At 40.7% G+C, this 17329-nt stretch overlaps 2 protein-coding genes across 2 annotated transcripts; one reads left to right on the plus strand and one right to left on the minus strand.

Annotated features, from left to right (window-relative positions):
* Positions 1-3173: 3173 nt before the first annotated feature.
* Positions 3174-7289, minus strand: tppp2 (tubulin polymerization-promoting protein family member 2). Its single transcript, XM_008305059.1, has 4 exons — positions 7212-7289; positions 5938-6129; positions 5327-5480; positions 3174-4008 (listed from the first exon to the last, which is right to left on the minus strand). Exons 2-4 carry the CDS (start codon positions 6126-6128, stop codon positions 3817-3819), a joined length of 537 nt encoding a protein of 178 aa, XP_008303281.1. The 5' UTR covers position 6129; positions 7212-7289; the 3' UTR covers positions 3174-3816.
* Positions 7290-10703: 3414 nt separating this feature from the next.
* ftr84 (finTRIM family, member 84) lies at positions 10704-14392 on the plus strand. The gene is made up of 7 exons (XM_008305060.1): positions 10704-11386; positions 11583-11678; positions 11876-12109; positions 13203-13359; positions 13447-13503; positions 13596-13649; positions 13831-14392. The coding sequence occupies exons 1-7, from the start codon at positions 10814-10816 to the stop codon at positions 14370-14372; spliced, it is 1713 nt and encodes a 570-aa protein (XP_008303282.1). The 5' UTR covers positions 10704-10813; the 3' UTR covers positions 14373-14392.
* The last annotated feature ends 2937 nt before the right edge of the window (positions 14393-17329 follow it).

The raw sequence follows: 17329 nt of genomic DNA on the forward strand, positions 1-17329 counted from the left end.
ATGGATGGATGTTCCATTAACAGACAAAATATTTTGACCCAAAGAAAGATTCTAGCATTGACATTTTGAGACAAACTCAAATTCTCAAATTTTCTTTAACATGACCTAAAATATTAAATATAATACAATATGATAGACTCTAACTGTATTCATTTGCTAAAAGTGATACATTACTCTTTTCTATACATACTGTCTAGAAATTTAGAGTCTGCATTTCGACCATTGGCTGCACAAGTATTCTGGTCACCTGTCCTCGGTTAGTTTTCATCCAGAACCGTGTCACAGTGTGGTTTACCTGCTGCCGCGCGTAGACTGCTGATGGTGGTTTCGGCTCTCACACTGTCCCACAGCAGGCCCAAGACAAACAAAGTGCACACGATAGATCTCATGATCTCACAACACAAGGAAATGTCTGCAGATAGAACAGTTTGCGAGAATGAAAATCCAATTTATGATATAACGCCAAAATGATAAAAACTGACGAGAAAAGAGGTAAAAAAGAAAATATTCACTTTTATGATGTCACAGGTTCAAAATGGAGGTTAAATAATGTTCTCACTGTCAAGATACTTGTTCTAGTCAGCATTAATATATCATGATTAACACTGTGGTGAGCAATATTGTGTGCAGTAGCTTTACTTCAACTTTGTAAGATCTGCCTCTGAATTTGTATTCTGAAATCGATTTAGTCATAACATGTAACAAATTAGAAGTTAAACTAGAGCAGCAATATCCAATAAAATAACCAGAAAGCATGTACAGCAAATTCTCAATAACCAAAGTAGATAATTTAAAGTAAGTAATTTCTCATATATGTGTGTCAATCCAACAAGTGAAAAAATGTCTCAACTCACTCTTCAAACTGTTCCACGTAAACTCTTAAAGTCCTCTTAAAGCACAAGAAACTAACTAGCAGTTGTAATAAATAATAAAAACACAGAGCGTTTAAAAAATGGGAAGCGTGAAGGTCTTGCAGTCGTCTCCACAGTGGCAGCTTGTGAGCCAGATGCTCCTTTTCAGGTCTCTTTTATTTTTGTTTTTGTTTTTTGCAGATGGGTGGAGCGAAGCCCAGTCAGGTCAGTCTGCAGCTCTGTGTGACACACTTTACTTCATTACCATCCAATACATGCTGTCAGCTCTTCACAGTAAAGCTACGAGGGCACGTTTCAGTCGGGACCGGCCCGATGAGCTCCCCGGTGTATATCAAAACCTCCTAAAGATTGTATCTTATGGAGCCTCTGTGTGTTCGCTGGCTGTAAGGTCAGTGGTGTCGTGTTTGCTGATGGGATTTTTGTTGTTTTTTTTGATAAGCATTGTCCCCTCTGTGCCTGTCCTAACTCTGGATCAGAGAATGCCCTGGTTTAGTTTATCCTGATGTTTCTAATAGTGTGTTAGTAGTCTGTCTTTCTGTCAACCAGGCCATGAAGAAGCAGTTTGAAATTGAGGTTATTGGGTTGAACATGGTGTTATTTAAAGGAGTCCTGAACAGTCAAACACAGCTGAACGTGTCCCATTAGCTACAATTAAGACATCACACTTCTGTAAGGCTCAGTGGGAGTGATTTATCTGTTATTAAAATACAATACATTCTTTTCTTGATAACCCATAACTAAGTTTAAAGCTGCTATAGCGGATATATTTACATTAGCTTGGCATCAGATAACTATAAATGTAATTTGAACCCGTCAGGGCACTGATCCAAAAAGTCCTCCATGGAGCGTTTTAGAGACTGTTTCCACTTTACAACCTCCTTTTTTTTTTTCTTCCTTGGTTACTTCTCTACGGAGCCTGTCTGGTGACATCGATAAGAAAGAAAATAACTCATTCCCATGCATTCGTAATTCGTGGCCACGAGATATTAATGCGTGGGAACGACATAGTTAAGTCGTGGCCTCGCATTAGAAACAAAGAGAAGAAGGAGAAGTTGCGGCGCAAAGTTCAAATAGTGCCGTCACACCAGCTGTTGATTAAAGGTAATTATTTGCAATTCTAGATATAGTAGCTTATCATGTGAGATGAATTTATGAAACATCTGTGGTGGTGACACTTAAATTATTGTGATGTGAAAAGACACCGCTTTTTACTTTTAGACCGATTCAGTTGTAGAGCTCGTTTCTATGCGAGGCCACAATTTAACTATGTCGTTCCCACGCATTAATAACTCGTGGCCACGATTTACTAATGCGTGGGAACGAGTTATTTTTATTTCTTGTCGATGTCACCAGACGGGCTCCGTACTTCTCACCATTTGCATTATTTTCAAATACAGAAGGAGGCTCAACATCGTGGATCGTTTTGCTGCTCAAGAGCATAAGAATGAGAGCAAAGGGGAGGCTGAGCACATCTCCAAATGAACGATAATGCTGCCTTAAATCAGCAGAATTTGTGAAAAATAACACGTTTGCTATATGACAGTATGTCACAATTAGTATTGAGTGTCCTGAAGAGCAGTTACTGTGGGTTTAAATGTCTATAAAGAGTCCTCTCATTAATATACACTCATTAAAAAAAAGAAGGACTACAAAAGTTTGATGATAAAGAAGTATTTGTTCACTTTGTATTGAGATCCCTGTGATTATGAGTGTTCAGACAATACAGCTTCTGTAAATCAATGTCAGGATCACAAAACAAGCAACAAAACCCAGTTGATGCTTATCAATTCAGGCCTGCAGTGTCATATTTATTTATATAGAAGACCTATTTTTAAGCATGTGCATCATACAATAAAGAGTAGCTTCTATGAATCCTTCATAAATACCATGAGCATCACGTTACGAGGAGGGTCCAGGTAGTTTGGATGAGTGTTTATTGTCCTGCGAGGGCTCTTTATGTTGTGAAACTGTATCCCAGCTATTTCTGTAAATCGGCCAGGCTCAGGTGAGGGCCATTTCATGTCAGAGAAGCTGCGACCTTTGTTGCTTTAAAGAGTGCAAGAGCTTTGTGGTTGTTTGATCGTTTTTCAAGCAACCTGAAATGTATTCTCTTAAAGCTAAATGTGGGACAGGATCCAGATTGATGTCAGTTTAATTGGAAAAAAAATCTGTTTACAATCTATAAAGAGCGTTTTCCTTTAATACTGAATGTTCAAATTATAAATGAAAGCATCCCAGTGATTCTTTTACAGTTTTACAGTGTGGACTCCTGCAACGTAAATGTAAAAATAAATCACCGTGTCCATGTAAGATAAATATTTATTTAGAGTTTTACATTCACTTTTCTTTAAATGCATTTTCATTCAGGGAAAAATGGACATTCTCTAATACTTTAACCTCGGAAGAAAACAAAAACTACATGAAATGACACATCCTATGAGCCTTAATAATCACAACAAGATGACAAAAGGAAGATTATATACTTTAGTTTGGTTTGCTACATTTTTCTAGATCATCTTTTAAAAAGTATATTTCGTGATATAATTAAACTCCATGACAGGAAATGGTCATGAACGCTGATTGGTCATGTAGCAGAGAGTGCTGAAATATAAAGCCAGTAAAAGTAGTGTCATGTTTTTTGGAACCAGCGATATCAATCCTCCGTTGCATTAAGGTGAATGAGCACAGCAGCACGTTCTATCAGAGCATTTACACTAGCGGCTACAATAAGGCACAGTGTTAGTGCATAGTGCAAAGCAAACAGTTCAATCCTTTGGTCCCTGTAAAACAACTCAGAAATATACACTATTAGTCATACATGCTACATCCCATTCAACTGCTTTACTCATTTCTTATGTCTTTAAAAATAGCCAACGCATTTTGCTCGTTTTCTTGGGACCCTTAATTCAGGTTATAGGTGAGTTTTTATAAATTCTCAGCAGGATTATGCTTCTTTCACTTTGTCATCGTACGTGCCGCTGCCCTTGTAAGCGGACACGTAGCCGCTGGTGTCTGGGATGTCGTCGCGTCCGGCCTTCCCTTTTCCTTTGCCCGACTCGTCGAACCGCTCCTTGTGTGAGCCGGTGTACTTGGCGGTGTCAGTCAGTCTGTCCACTGCTGCTGCCTTGGCTACTTTCTAAAAATCAACAGAGGGTCAATTTCAGACTGAAGAAATGATATAGCAAAAAGGCATTTCATTCATTTACAAATAGGAGCACACTCTCACATATTTTGTTACTGCTGCTATTTACTTTACTCTCCTGCTCTATACACATCAGCCCAGTAATGCTTTAATTTCATATCTGTTTTTAATGTGTTGGAGCTGAATCGTCTTTGGCGCCCTCTAGTGGTAAAATCAAGAACAACACTGTGGCAGACAATAACACTAACATATTCAATGATCTTTTCTGGATAAACAGCGACTGTGGCAGATAGATTCAGCCGATATAATAAATACATTATGATGAATGTCACTCAAACAGAGACACAAGTCCCACCAGGTTCTTAGCTGACCCTAACTAGCCTCCGACTTAGGACAATAAATTCTAGTAACTTGTTTAACTATAAACTAAATTGTATAATTCATCCCACTCTCACCCAACCGGTCGAGGCAGATGGCCGTCCCTCCCTGAGCCTGGTTCTGTCTGAGGTTTTTTTTCCCCTGCGGGGGTTTTCGGTTCCTTCCCACTGCTTGCGGACTGCTTGCGGACTGCTGAAGCTTATAGGGAATCCAAATGTTTTGTATTGTTGGGTGTTTCTGTTTTTGCCTTTGTGAAGCGCTATGAAATGACTTGTTGTTGTAAATATGCACTATACAAATAAAATTGAATCGAAAATTGTATTGAACCTCAACTGGAGCTTTTCTTTTCATCCTGCCTAAGCTAGTCCGTTTTAAGTTGTAAATAAACTGTGCAGCAGTGTATCAATTAGAACATTAGGACACTGAACCTTACATCAATTGACGTGCAGTTTGTGGATGTTGCCGATTTGATCAAGGTGAAAACTGAGGATGTTGCGCTCCCAAAAGTTAGCTCCTATACATTAGCCTACATTCTCAGTTAGGTTTGTGGAGAACGTATTTTCTCTTGATCTTTTCATCCAACTAATCATATATTAGAGGGAGCAAGATTCTCAACTCTGGAAACCCAGAAAATGGAGGAGAAGCTTCAGACACTCAAACTATGATATTTTTTGAAAGCTACCCAAGTCATTTCAATGACAAACCAAACCAAAATCCAACACACGATACGAGCTCCTGTCCTGTAATGAACTTATGGCACCACCACTATCCCTCCTACCTCCTACTGTAGACTTTGTAAATCTTTTGAATTGGTAATATTTCCCACTGCACTACGCTTTTATCTTACTAGGAGTCACTACATGTCATTCCAAGCACGATTTAGAATGCCGTTCAGTTGCAAGCAAATTTAATCTTCATCTTCGTCATTACTCACAGTGACTCCGACGTTGGTGGGTTCTTTCCCGACAATGAGGCCGTAGAGCTGCTGAAGTGCTTCGTCTTTGCTCTTGCCTTTAAACCGCTTGGGAGCCAGCTCAGTCAGGGCCTGGTTGAACTGCTCAAATGTGATTACACGAGCTGACTTCGCCCTGAGGAAACAAAAAGGGTTGACAACTGTTTTTATTTTTTGTTGTTTTTTTTTGAGGAAAGTAACAAAATTATACTATCATGTGCATTTTGTCACACAAAGAGAGGAGGCTGCATACTTTGCCACAGGCTGATTATGAGGTATCGTTAGACTAAACAAACAAGCACTATAAAATAAGATAAATATGTTTTTTTTTGGGGGGGGGGGGATTACTGTAAAAGCAAAACTCACTGCAAGACAACAAAATGACTTCATCTTTTGTCTGAACACATCAGGAGGGGAAAAAAACTTGCTGTGTGACTGACAGCTTTTGTTAGCCATGGATTTGTTTCCACAGCACCAAATGTGACATAACTAATTATTAAAAAACAATTAATCCAACTGTAAAAAGTAATAAATAACCAAATCATGACCTGCTGCTTTTCTTGGCTGTGAAGCGAGTCTGCAGAAACCCTTACTTGACTTTGCTGAAAACAATGTCAACGTCCGTGGTGGTGACGTTCTTGCCGTCGATGACGTTGCAGTCCTTGCAGAGCTTGGCGAAGTTCTTGCCATTCATCTCCTTCCCCGTGGCCTTGGTGTCTCCATGGACTGCAAACTTGTGGAAGGAGCTCTGCACCTCCGCTACAGAAACGGAGCCCTCAGCCATGCTAACACATGCACACACAGGTCACGGTCAGTTCAAAGTGTAATCTTGTAGAGACGTGTTGAAAACAGTTATGTTCTTTGTTAAAGTAATAATCGATCACGCATGAGTCAAAACCATATAGTCGCTTTATCCAAAAATAGCCTCTCAAAAATGGCTGACAAGTACTTTGTTTAATGCTCATTTACTTCCCATCCTTGTGAGAGCATTTTTTTACATTAAAGAACTCACTCAGATTCATAATGACTCTTTTAGCCAAATTACTGCTTGGCCTGCCAAGAAATGCCGGCCATGATTATCACTCCAATTTTCTCTCTCCCTCACACACACATACACACACGTGCACACGCATATATGCAGATACACACATCCATCATCGTGTTAGTGTTACTAAAGCTGCTCTCAAGCCAATTTAATTCAATCAACTCAATCTCCAAATGGCTCCTCCGCCGTCCACTCCACAGTGAATGAACAAACACGTTCCTTCTCTCTCCCAACTCCTCTCCTCTACTCACAAACAAACCGACACACACTTATCCATCACTTGTGTGCTACTGTCGTCTGCTGGTCGAGCTACGCTGACAGAAGTGCTATGAAAATGCACAGGAAAGCTGCTAATAAACAGTGATATGAGTCATTTGTAGAATTAAAATCAAGAAAGGAGAAGAAGAAAAACATGTTTTGTTTTAGGGTGATTCCAAAATTGTTGTATGTTCTACTATAAAAGCACTTTTCATTCATATACACATTGAAGTCACAGCTTTCACTTAATTTTACATATGTTGGCATGTGAATCAAATGTATCATTGTAACAAATCGTATATAAAAGCTTGCACTTGGTCAAAACTGTACAATCAATGTTGTATTTCTGCATGCATCTGCCACTGAGTCTAACATTACTATTGTGCCTAAAAATAAACATCACATAAATATCGATCACTAGAGAATGAATTAAGATGTCTAGCTGTTAAATATTAAGTGCTAAAGACATGATTTCTGCTGTATATTAGCTGCATTACAGCAGGTAACCGCTGCATGCAAAAATAAATAAATAAATAAATAAATCCCCCAGAATGTAAGATGTACCTGCTGTAGAAGGATGCCGAGTAAATATTTAGGGAACTCCTCAATGGCTCTTCTTCGTCTATCTTCTTCTTTGTCGTCTGCCTCTCCTCCTTCCTGCCACTCCCAGGCTTTCTCACAATGACGACAAAGATGGAGGAGTGATACGGAGAGAGGAGGAGAGAGGAGGAGAGGGAAGCGAGTGGGAGGAGGGAGCGAGTACCGACCAGCACAGTCAATGACATCATGGCCACTCAGCCTCACTTGTGTCTATTCAGCCTCATTAGCTCTCTGTCTCTCTGTACAGACTTCCCTCTGTGGAAAGATTTATCATTTTCTGTACATATTATTTTATTTTAATTTCATATGTAATTATTTTTTCATCTATATCTTCATGTTTTGGCTTCCGTTTTACGCAAATTTTCACTCCTTTCTCCCCAAATCTGTTGTTCTCACCCCTTTTCTCCCCCTCTGGAATACTAAATTTAGCTCACAGCTATCTGCCCTGCCCACTATTAATCTCTCAAGCAGCCTCTTGCTTTCTCTCCTTCTCGCTCCTACTCGCAAAAAAAAAAAAAAAAAGGTTCTTAAATGACTCTTCAGAGGGCTCGCTGGTTCTCCGAAGCGCCATTCACTAATTGAAGAACCTCTTTATCTACTGGGATGGTTCTTTGCATACTTTATGTGATTCTTTAAAAGGTTCTTCATTTCTATGAGAGCTATTTGTTGGCAAATCAGGGCCACAGCTAAAGATTATTTTTATTGTTGCTTAATCTGAAGGGTATTTCCTCTATTATTCATTTGAAAGCTGTGAGAAATGCCCAATGCAGTGTCCAGGAACCTCAAGTTGACATCTCAAAATGTGTTAGTCTGACCAACCAGCAGTCCAGAACCCCAAATATTAAACGTGTTTTATTGCAAAACCCAAAAATGCTGAGAAGAAAGATTTCATTGAATCCACGTCTATAGTGCATTCAGTGCTTTATGAATTACTTAATGTAAGATTTAGGGGTCTATGTTCCCCCTCAAAGTGACTGATTTTAGTTTTAGTGACTTAAATACTTTAAAAAATGGCCAACAACTCTGTTCATATGCTTGTCTTTTAACCTACACGCAACAATTTTATTTAAAATGCTCAAAGAAGCCTTTATAAGCCTTTAAAAGAGTACAGATTCATTTAAAATAGGTTCTCTACTGACCCAGCTTGGTCCACAAAGAACTATCCTGGAAATGGTTCCTTAAAGATCTTTGCTAAAGTACTTTGGAGCACCATTGGAGCACAAATCCAGCAAGTTGATTTTAAGCACAGGCAAGGTTGTGTTTTATCCCCCATTCTCTTCTCTGTGTCCACCAACAACATCTCCTGTAACAGTGCAGGAATGACTCTATACGCAGATGACATGGCTCTAGTGGCTCACCTGCTAGACAGCACTGCACTGACCCATAACCAGCAGACAGGCAACAACCTTGCCCGAGTTTTTGATAAAAGCTCTCTGGAGCTTAACATCTCAAAAACGAAGGAGTTGTGCTGTGGGGGCAGAGGCAAATCTGAAACCTCTTTTTACACCCCTCAGTATCCAGGGTCAGTCTGTCGAGCAGGTTGAAGGGAATATCTGGGAAAAGAGATCGACACCAGCCTGTCGTTTGCGAATCACGCGGATTCAGTGTACAAAAAAGCACAACAGCGCCTTCACCTGCTGAGATAACTGAGGACTTTTAATGTCAGCGGAGGCATTTGAACCCTGGTTTACACCTCTGTCATCGAATCCATCCTCACATTCAGCATTTCATCCTGGTACAGCTCCCTCTCCACTGAACACAAAACAAAACTCTCTCGTATTGTTAATCAGGCCAGAAAGACACTGAAAAGTGCATTTTATAGGCTGCTGTTTTTTTTTTTTTAACAGTTCTTTTAGACGTCTGTGCTTTGTGAGCTTGTGTCTTAAGTGTGTTTTCATATGTATTGTCTTTTTATTGTTGGAGCCTTGTCAAAGGAAAATTTCTGTCACTATTTGGGACAGACAAAGTCTATCTATCTATCTATCTATCTATCTATCTATCTATCTATCTATCTAGTTCCAGAAATAGTAGTGCTTGAAAGAATCTCTAGCTAAAAGGTGCTTTGCGGAATTAAAAACGGTTCTTTATGGCATCACTGTGAAGAACCGTTTTTGGTTTCAGATGGCGCCTTTGTTTTTCTGAGTGTACTGTCATTGTCACAACAGCCCTCTTGTTTGGGCGAAGATGAGAGTGGCCCTTCATAGAACAAAGGGCACTGACAACATAAAGCTGTCACATTACTGGAAAGACCATCCTGCCTCTTAGTTTTATATCAGTCAAGAACCTTGTCCCAAATTGATTCTAAAGCAGATTACTGAGCCTGACACACACATAAAGAATGTACAGTTTCTTCAGTGAGAACAATAAGTGATGCAACAGATGCTACGGCCTTTACAGAGCTCTGATCTCAACAGCATTAAATCAGTCTGGGATGAAGACTGACGTACCTGTTAAGATTTAAAGCAAAGGCATCAGAAAACATAAAATACTTGAGATTTAGTTGTGTTGTGATAGTCTGTAATAAAACGAACATTAAAAAAAATAACTTAGAAGGAGTAGCACATATGATAACAAGTTTTGGTGTTGCATTTTTTTGTTTTTGTTTTTTGGGGGTTGCAATACTTCTGTTATCTCTCTTTTTTTCCCCCTTTTTTTAAACATTGTGTTGTTTTTTAAAATGTGTGGGAACCCACATGTTCTGTTTATTGTTCACAGGACAGACAGAGCAAAAGCTGTTTTGACATCAGGCACCATCATGAAACTCGACGCTCAGTCAAATGAGAAGCTGGAGGTTGTGAAGGACAAATGTCTTCTGCCTTAAAACTGTTCACAAGTGGAGTCAGTTCTTCACCCATGAAAAATACAGATTTTAGGGAGATAATCATGTTAAAGAAGGAGAGACAGCGGATTTCTTCTCTGATTTCTGATGAAAACACAAACTAACTTCTAAAGAACCGTGTGTTAATAACTTGCTGTGATGACACTATTTGATTAAACTTGATGTGTAAATATTAAAAAAGCAGACAGCAGAATAAAATTCCCTTTTAGTTAAACACCACTCACTTGTTTATGAAGTCCATTATTGCTCCCTGACATGAGATATGAGATTCTTTCACATTAATAAATAATATCATTTTAAATCACTTTCTTCATTGATTATGTAATAAATGGTTGGAATGAACCCAACTTTTTTTGTTTTGCTGACAACTTGACCTTACTGTGTGAGTTTACCTGAAATTCCTGTTGTTCAGCAGATACCAGCATGGGGGCAGACCTCCGTACTTTCACTCAGATGCTGGGAAAGTGACTGTGTGGGAAGGCATCACTTGTCTGTTTATAGTAGAAACAAAGCCTTCCCTTTAAATGTCAGCAGAAAACAGTGTTGTCTGGGTAGAAAAGGAGTAGTAGGATCACAGGAGCCAGTGGATAAACGCTTCCTGGACCTCAGTCTGACTGGCAGCAGTTGACTTGTCACTATTTGATGGACTTAGTTCTTTCAACAGTTTGGAGATTCGCAACTGACAAACTATTCTGTTTAATTTCCTAGATTTGTTTCATCCACCACCATGGCTGAGTCTGGTTTCCCTTTACCACCTGATGCTATCTGCCCACTGTGTGTGGACACCCTGAGAGACCCGGTCACCATTCCCTGCGGTGACACTTACTGCCTGGAGTGCATCAAGATCTACTGGGATCAGTTTGACCACATGGGCGTGTACAGCTGCCCACAGTGCCGCGCATCCTTCACGCCTCGGCCTGTCCTGAGACGCAACCTGCCCGACGTCCACCACGAGCCGCGGCAGAATCTCCGGGAGCTCACGCCTTTTCCCGACATGCACCGGGAGTCTTTCTGCGATTTCTGCGTCGGCCGTCGCAACAGGGCCGTCAAGTCCTGCCTCATGTGCTTGGCGTACTACTGCGAAACGCACGTCAAGCCTCATTACGAGTCGTCCACCTTCAAAAGGCACAAGTTGGTGGATGAGACGGGCCACCTGGACAGGAAGATCTGCCCCCAGCATGAGAAAGGCCTGGAGCTGTTCTGTCGCTCTGATCAGATGTGCATCTGTGTGCTGTGTACTGTCAGAGAGCATCGCAGCCACAACATTACCTCAGCAGAAGAAGAGCGCATCGAGAAACAAGTGAGTCTGTCCGGGTCACGAGTGACACGTTAACCTTGTTGGATAGGCTGCATGAGTGCTATTTAAACATCGCCAAGTGTTGAAATCAATATCAGAAGATGCATTGAAACTGAGATGACTAACTAAATGTTTCTTCTCTGGAGTGAATGTTATTTCCAAATTCCTGTCTTCTTGTCTTGATTTTTTTCCCCATCAGAAAGTCCTGGTGGTCACCCAGTCTGAGGTCCAGCACATCATACAGGAGAGAATGAAGGAGCTGCAAGACCTCAAGCACAATGTGGATGTTCTGAAAGTAAGATCTGACATACCGACCCCAACATAAATTCCACATTTCCATATCGTAAAGTGCAATGGAGCTGGTCTAAATGGCAGGTGATGCAATATGAAATGAGAGGCTTTTAAATGCTACTACAAGATAAGATATTCCAATTTGCTACAATCCAATGGTAACATCAAGATTGACCCTTCACCGCTGACGTTACCTTCCAGAGCAACGCCCAGCGAGCGCAGGTAGAAAGTGACAAGACCTTCCATGAGATGCTGCAGGCGGTGGAGCGCTGGAAGGCTGAAATCAGTCAGATGATAATGGCCAACATGCAGGCGGCGATGTCACAGGCTGAGGGCTACGTGGAGCGTCTGGAGCAGGAGATCATGGAGCTGCAACGCCGAGATGCAGAATTGCGACAGATCCTCGAAACGGAGGACAACATTCACTTTCTGCAGGTGCTGGGAGATCATCATACAGAGCCGCAGCAATCGGCAGTCATGTCTGTTTGTAACATAACTGTATTATAACAATATTGTATACCACATTTACTTTGGCCTAGCATGTGTAGTCATGACTCGATAAACCGACACTAAATGTAAAACCTTCTTTAATGTCGGATAGCAAGGATGTCGGATTGTCAAGTCGGAGGTCACAATACAAGGAGGGCATGATACTTGAAGGGTCATTTGTTGTTAATTATTGTTTATAGTTGTTTGTAATAACTGGTAGGGCTGGTCCGAATAACACTTTCTGGTCTCTGGATATTCAGGCCCAAATAATGATGAATATTCTGCGCGGTCGGGGGACACTTCCACCCCAGAGGAGCGCTTCAATGGGGTGGAAGTGGTCGGAATGTACCGGCAGCACTTAGCTGCTAATGCCAGTTTGTTAGTGGTCGCACTTCTGTTTCTACCATCGGCGCTGGCGGCAGCGCCACTCCCCCGCCGCCACTACCATCCATGTTTACTTCCATAAACACTGAACACGCTCGCTGCGTGTGACGTCGTCGTGTCCTCTTCTGCGCATGCAGGACACTTTTGGGTCGCATGAAGTTCACACAGCAGATCGCATTTAATTGGAAATGTGAACGAACTCGCAAAAAAATCGGACTTCACAAAAATGTCTGAATTGAGCGTTGTGTCCTGCAGTCTGAACGTAGCCAATCTGTGGGATTGTTCAGTCAGATAATACGCTGTTATCCTTATTTGTGACATAAAATGTCATGTCGGAGTCAGAATCCAAGGCTGTCAGTATGTTAAGGCTATTTTTAATGGGTTCATTTTTCCTAAAAGCCTGTCAAATAGCAATGTTTTCGAATTGCTAAGGGTCGGAATATGGAGTCACGACTGTACTTTTAAATTCAGCTTTTTTTCACCTAGGCTGACAGTGACAATAAAGCCCATTTAACATTAAAAAAAAAAATCAAGATTGAAGATTGCCAATGTTTTTACCTGCTACATGATAATTGTAGTTTGTCTAGTCGATACTCACTGTATCTCTATTTGTGTGTCTGACGTGTTGTGCCACTACTATTTCTTGTTCAAACAGAATTTTCCAACCCTGTGCGTCCCTCCTGAGGCCATGGTGCCCAAAGTGCTCATCAACCCCCAGTTCTCCTTCGGAGAGATGAGCAAAACAGCCTTAGAGATGAAAGAAAACTTGGACGACATCTGTAAGAAGGAACTGAGCAAAATTTCCAAGACAGGTGTGTCCCAGATAATATTCACAATAAACTGTATGCTATGAAAAACAATAAAGTCAGGCTTAATCTAATGCTGTAATATCTTCACAGTCAGTGAAACTCCTGTGTACATACTTTTGCCGAGAAACGGAGACAAACGCCTCAAAGGTTAATATTTTACATTCATGTTTGACGATATAGAAATAAGCAGTTATATACACTTTACCACACAATGATATGATTGTCTTAAATCCAAACAGTTCCATCCAGGGCAGACTTTCAGGAACCAAAAACAAGAGCAGACTTCTTGAGATGTGAGTAAACTGTTGCTTCAGTCAATTCAAAGAGTAGAACTTCTGTGGGGTTTCTTTTTCTTTCGACAACAGCAGTGTGTATGTATCAGTATTTTAGTCTGGGATATCCAGTGCTCTGTTTTGATTAATTAGATGCTCCACTTCTAAACTATCAACTGTGTGTTGCGACTGTTTTGTTCAGATTCCTGCAAGATGTCCTTCGATCCAAACACAGTCTACAAAGAGCTGGTCTTGTCAGATGGGAACCAAAGAGTCACCCGGAAGAAAGCGGTCCAGTTTTACCCCGATCATCCGGAGCGCTTCGATGGCTTCTCCCAAGTGCTGTGCAAGGAGCCTCTGACAGGTTTCAGATTTTACTGGGAGGCAGAGTGGGGCGGGGAGTTTTCCATTGGGGTGGCCTATAAGAGCATCAGCCGCAAGGGGAAGAATTCACACAGCCTGCTGGGCTACAATGACAAGTCGTGGAGCCTCCTCTGCTCAGACTCAGGCTATTCTGCCTGGCACAATAAAGCAGACAGAGACCTTCCCGATGCTCCCAGGGCGACACGGATTGGTGTGTATCTGGACTACGCCGGCAACACTGTGGCTTTCTACTCAGTATCGCAGAACATGGAGCTGATCCACAGATTCAAAGCTCAGTTCAGCGAGCCTTTGTATGCTGGCTTTGGTGTGGGCTCCTCAGTTACGCTCTGCCAACTAAAACCAAATCAGGCACCTTATTAATCCAAAAACTGAAAAATGATCCAATGTAAAGAGGATAAAACACATAGTGATATGCATAGAATAGTATAGAAAGTTAGTTTCTGTATTCAGTTTTCACATCATTTAGGTTATCCCCATAGCAAACACACAGTATGGGTATTGAACCATCTATCAGGGCCACCAGATAAAAATAAGTATACACATTTTGTTGTCTCTCCTCACTCCTGCAGAAAATAACAGACTTTCTAGCTGCTAAATGCTCCTCTGTGTTCACCAGTGAAATCCTAACTGTGGCTGTCCTTTGTTCAGTACTCAGCAGGTAAGGAACAGTAGGATTGTAAAGCTCACTGAAACCTGTCTGATAGAGCTGAAAACGATGAGTTAAAACTCGCTATAAAGCTTCCTGAAATGAAGGCTGTGGATTCAGTGGAGAATTCTATTTTTGTGATACACTGACTATTGTCACAATTTCGACTATAGCAAATTGAATGATTATCATCGCTCTTAAATACTGTATATGCAAATATGAATTATTTTGTACACTGTAATATACTGAATGCTTAAGCAAGTCTGTAATAGTGTTTTTTGCACATATTAATTATTTTTGCAGATTGTAGTAAGTTGAATGTTTAAGCAAACCATGAATACCGTATATGCACATATTAATTATTTTGTTTATAACAATACAATTGATTAATAACATCATTAACAACATTAATTATTAATTGTGAACATTTTAGACACTACATTGGTGCATGTTTTAATTTTGTGTGAGAAGTAGCTTAGCACCAGAATTAAAAACTAATTATTGCTGCTCTCTCTGAATGAATATTTTCAATCCTGCTTTATTACATTCAACACTGAACATTCTGTATCTGTGAGACAATAAATACATACACCTACAGGGATTTATAGTACATTAAAACATGTTGTAATATATCACTGTACAATACAAAGTCTTCCCAATAATAATAATAAAAAATAAATAAATAAATAAAAATAATAATAATAATAATAATAATAATAATAATAATAATAATAATAATAATTAATGTGATAGAAAAGTATTTTGACTTTTGGATCAAACTTTTACAGAAAACAGATCTCAGATGTGATAAAGCCCAGCATCTGGGGCTGATTTAACTGCAGCTATAATAAACTGAGACTTTGTTTGACCTTTTGCCAGTCTGAGGTGAAGAAAAGCACACAGTGTCATTTATGTAGATCCCGATCAACCCTGTCTCCACGTCGGGGATAAGTTATAATTTTGTGTTGTGCACAAATGCGCACAATTCTCTCACATTGGAGAAGTACAAAAGGATCCTGCTGCTTTCTGATGTTGCAGGTATGTAATAAACTCAGAGGAAAGACTCCTACAGGCAACTGGAAGCAACAAACTAAACTACAGCTCCTGAGGTCTGTGTTTGCCTCCTTCCACTGAAGGTGTTTTGTGTTCTCTGTGATGTTTCTGGCTGGAACACACAGCCGGCTGCTTCTTCAAACATACTGTAGTGTTGCAGTCATTTGGAAGCAAAAATACATCAACTTATCAGAAAAGGCTATAATGAATACCAACAAATATTTTGCACATATTCTTTCTTGGGAACCAGTGGACCCTAAAAGACCTTCTACATCTGGCAACCTGAAAGTCCTGAATAGGGTTAATGCTGCTTCGCTAGCTGCATTCACTGAATCCTTGGCATTGGAGTTCAGTGAATGAACTCTCCCATCAGATTTCCAATGAAACTTCAGGGGTGGCTGTGTGTCACACTGGACTCCACACAATGTGAGAATTTAAACTTCTGAAGGTCAATAAAAACAAGATTTTTAGGGGTTGTTAGGTCACTCAATACTCACCTATTTTTAAGCTTTCTAGGACTATTGCTTTAAAGACATCTTGAAACCATAAACATTGGCTCACAGGTAGTGGTTTTCTGTGCAGCGTCCCCCAACCCTATGGAGGTCGAAAAGGAACCAAACCTGTATAACAAAGGTCCAGATATTTACTGAGTAAATTGTATAAAACATTAAATTCTGTATTATTACTTGCCAGGATGTAACAACTGCTATTAGTAGCTGAGACACAGCTGTGGACACCAGATTGGTCAAGATTATCCTAAAAGCCCTTTTCTTTATCCTTTTCCCCCTGTGTTGGTCCCTCTGCCTCTCCCCTGGTCCAGGGCCTGTCAGGGCTCTGCAAACTAGGAGAAAGCCATCAGCAGTAAAACTAATATAAGGCCATTAACACCAACAAAAAAACAACAATTGACATAATAACTATCAGCCAAGACACACAGTAAAAGGGTCACCCTGTACCTCACAAGTGTACACCTAAGAAAAGTCAGAGAATGGACTGTACCAAGGTATTGTTCCCTGCAGGGGGTGCAAGAAAAGGAACATTACCCTGGAGAAGAGAAATATTTTGATAATGGAACAGAGTGATAGTAGTGATTCAGGAAATACCAAATGCCTGGGAGACAGAAAAGGATCTCAGCCACAATTTGGTTGGAAAGGGATGAAATCAGAAGCTGTCTTCTCTTCTATTTCTCTCAATATAAGCCACAGGATGTAATAATTGGTGGGGAGACCACAAAGAAGGTTTGCTGTGCACGCAGCATTTCTAAAAGCGTCCCTGACAACTCACAGGTGAAGTGTATGACATGTTGTTATGAGGCAATCTTCTGCTGGCTGACATTCATGTGAAGGTTACTTTGACACCCAACTAAACGCTGCTCCACACCAAGCACACACCCCCATGGCAACAGCGCACCCTGACGGCAGCAGCCTCCCCCTGCAGGACAATATGCCCTGACCACACCACAAAAGCCGCTCAGCAATGGCTTGAATAACACAACAGAGAGCCCAAGGCGCTGACCTGGCTTCCAAACTTCCCAGATCCAATTTCGAACGAGCATCACTGAGATGCACCGGAACAAGTTCAGTCCACAGAGGCCTCACCCCTAAACCCAGAGGACCCA

The sequence above is a fragment of the Stegastes partitus genome, unplaced genomic scaffold (assembly GCF_000690725.1).
Source record: "Stegastes partitus isolate 25-593 unplaced genomic scaffold, Stegastes_partitus-1.0.2 Scaffold2396, whole genome shotgun sequence".
Taxonomy (NCBI): Eukaryota; Metazoa; Chordata; class Actinopteri; family Pomacentridae; genus Stegastes; species Stegastes partitus.

Bases quoted from the DNA above. Each gene is read 5' to 3' on its own strand.
- tppp2 (XM_008305059.1), bottom strand. From the start codon at position 6,128: ATGGCTGAGGGCTCCGTTTCTGTAGCGGAGGTGCAGAGCTCCTTCCAC. The intron at 5,481-5,937 runs GTAAGGGTTTCT...TTGTTTCCTCAG, and splicing joins ATTGTTTTCAGCAAAGTCAA to GGCGAAGTCAGCTCGTGTAA. The intron at 4,009-5,326 runs GTGAGTAATGAC...GTTGATTTTTAG, and splicing joins CCACCAACGTCGGAGTCACT to AAAGTAGCCAAGGCAGCAGC.
- ftr84 (XM_008305060.1), top strand. From the start codon at position 10,814: ATGGCTGAGTCTGGTTTCCCTTTACCACCTGATGCTATCTGCCCACTG. The intron at 12,110-13,202 runs GTGCTGGGAGAT...TTGTTCAAACAG, and splicing joins ACAACATTCACTTTCTGCAG to AATTTTCCAACCCTGTGCGT. The intron at 13,360-13,446 runs GTGTGTCCCAGA...ATATCTTCACAG, and splicing joins GAGCAAAATTTCCAAGACAG to TCAGTGAAACTCCTGTGTAC.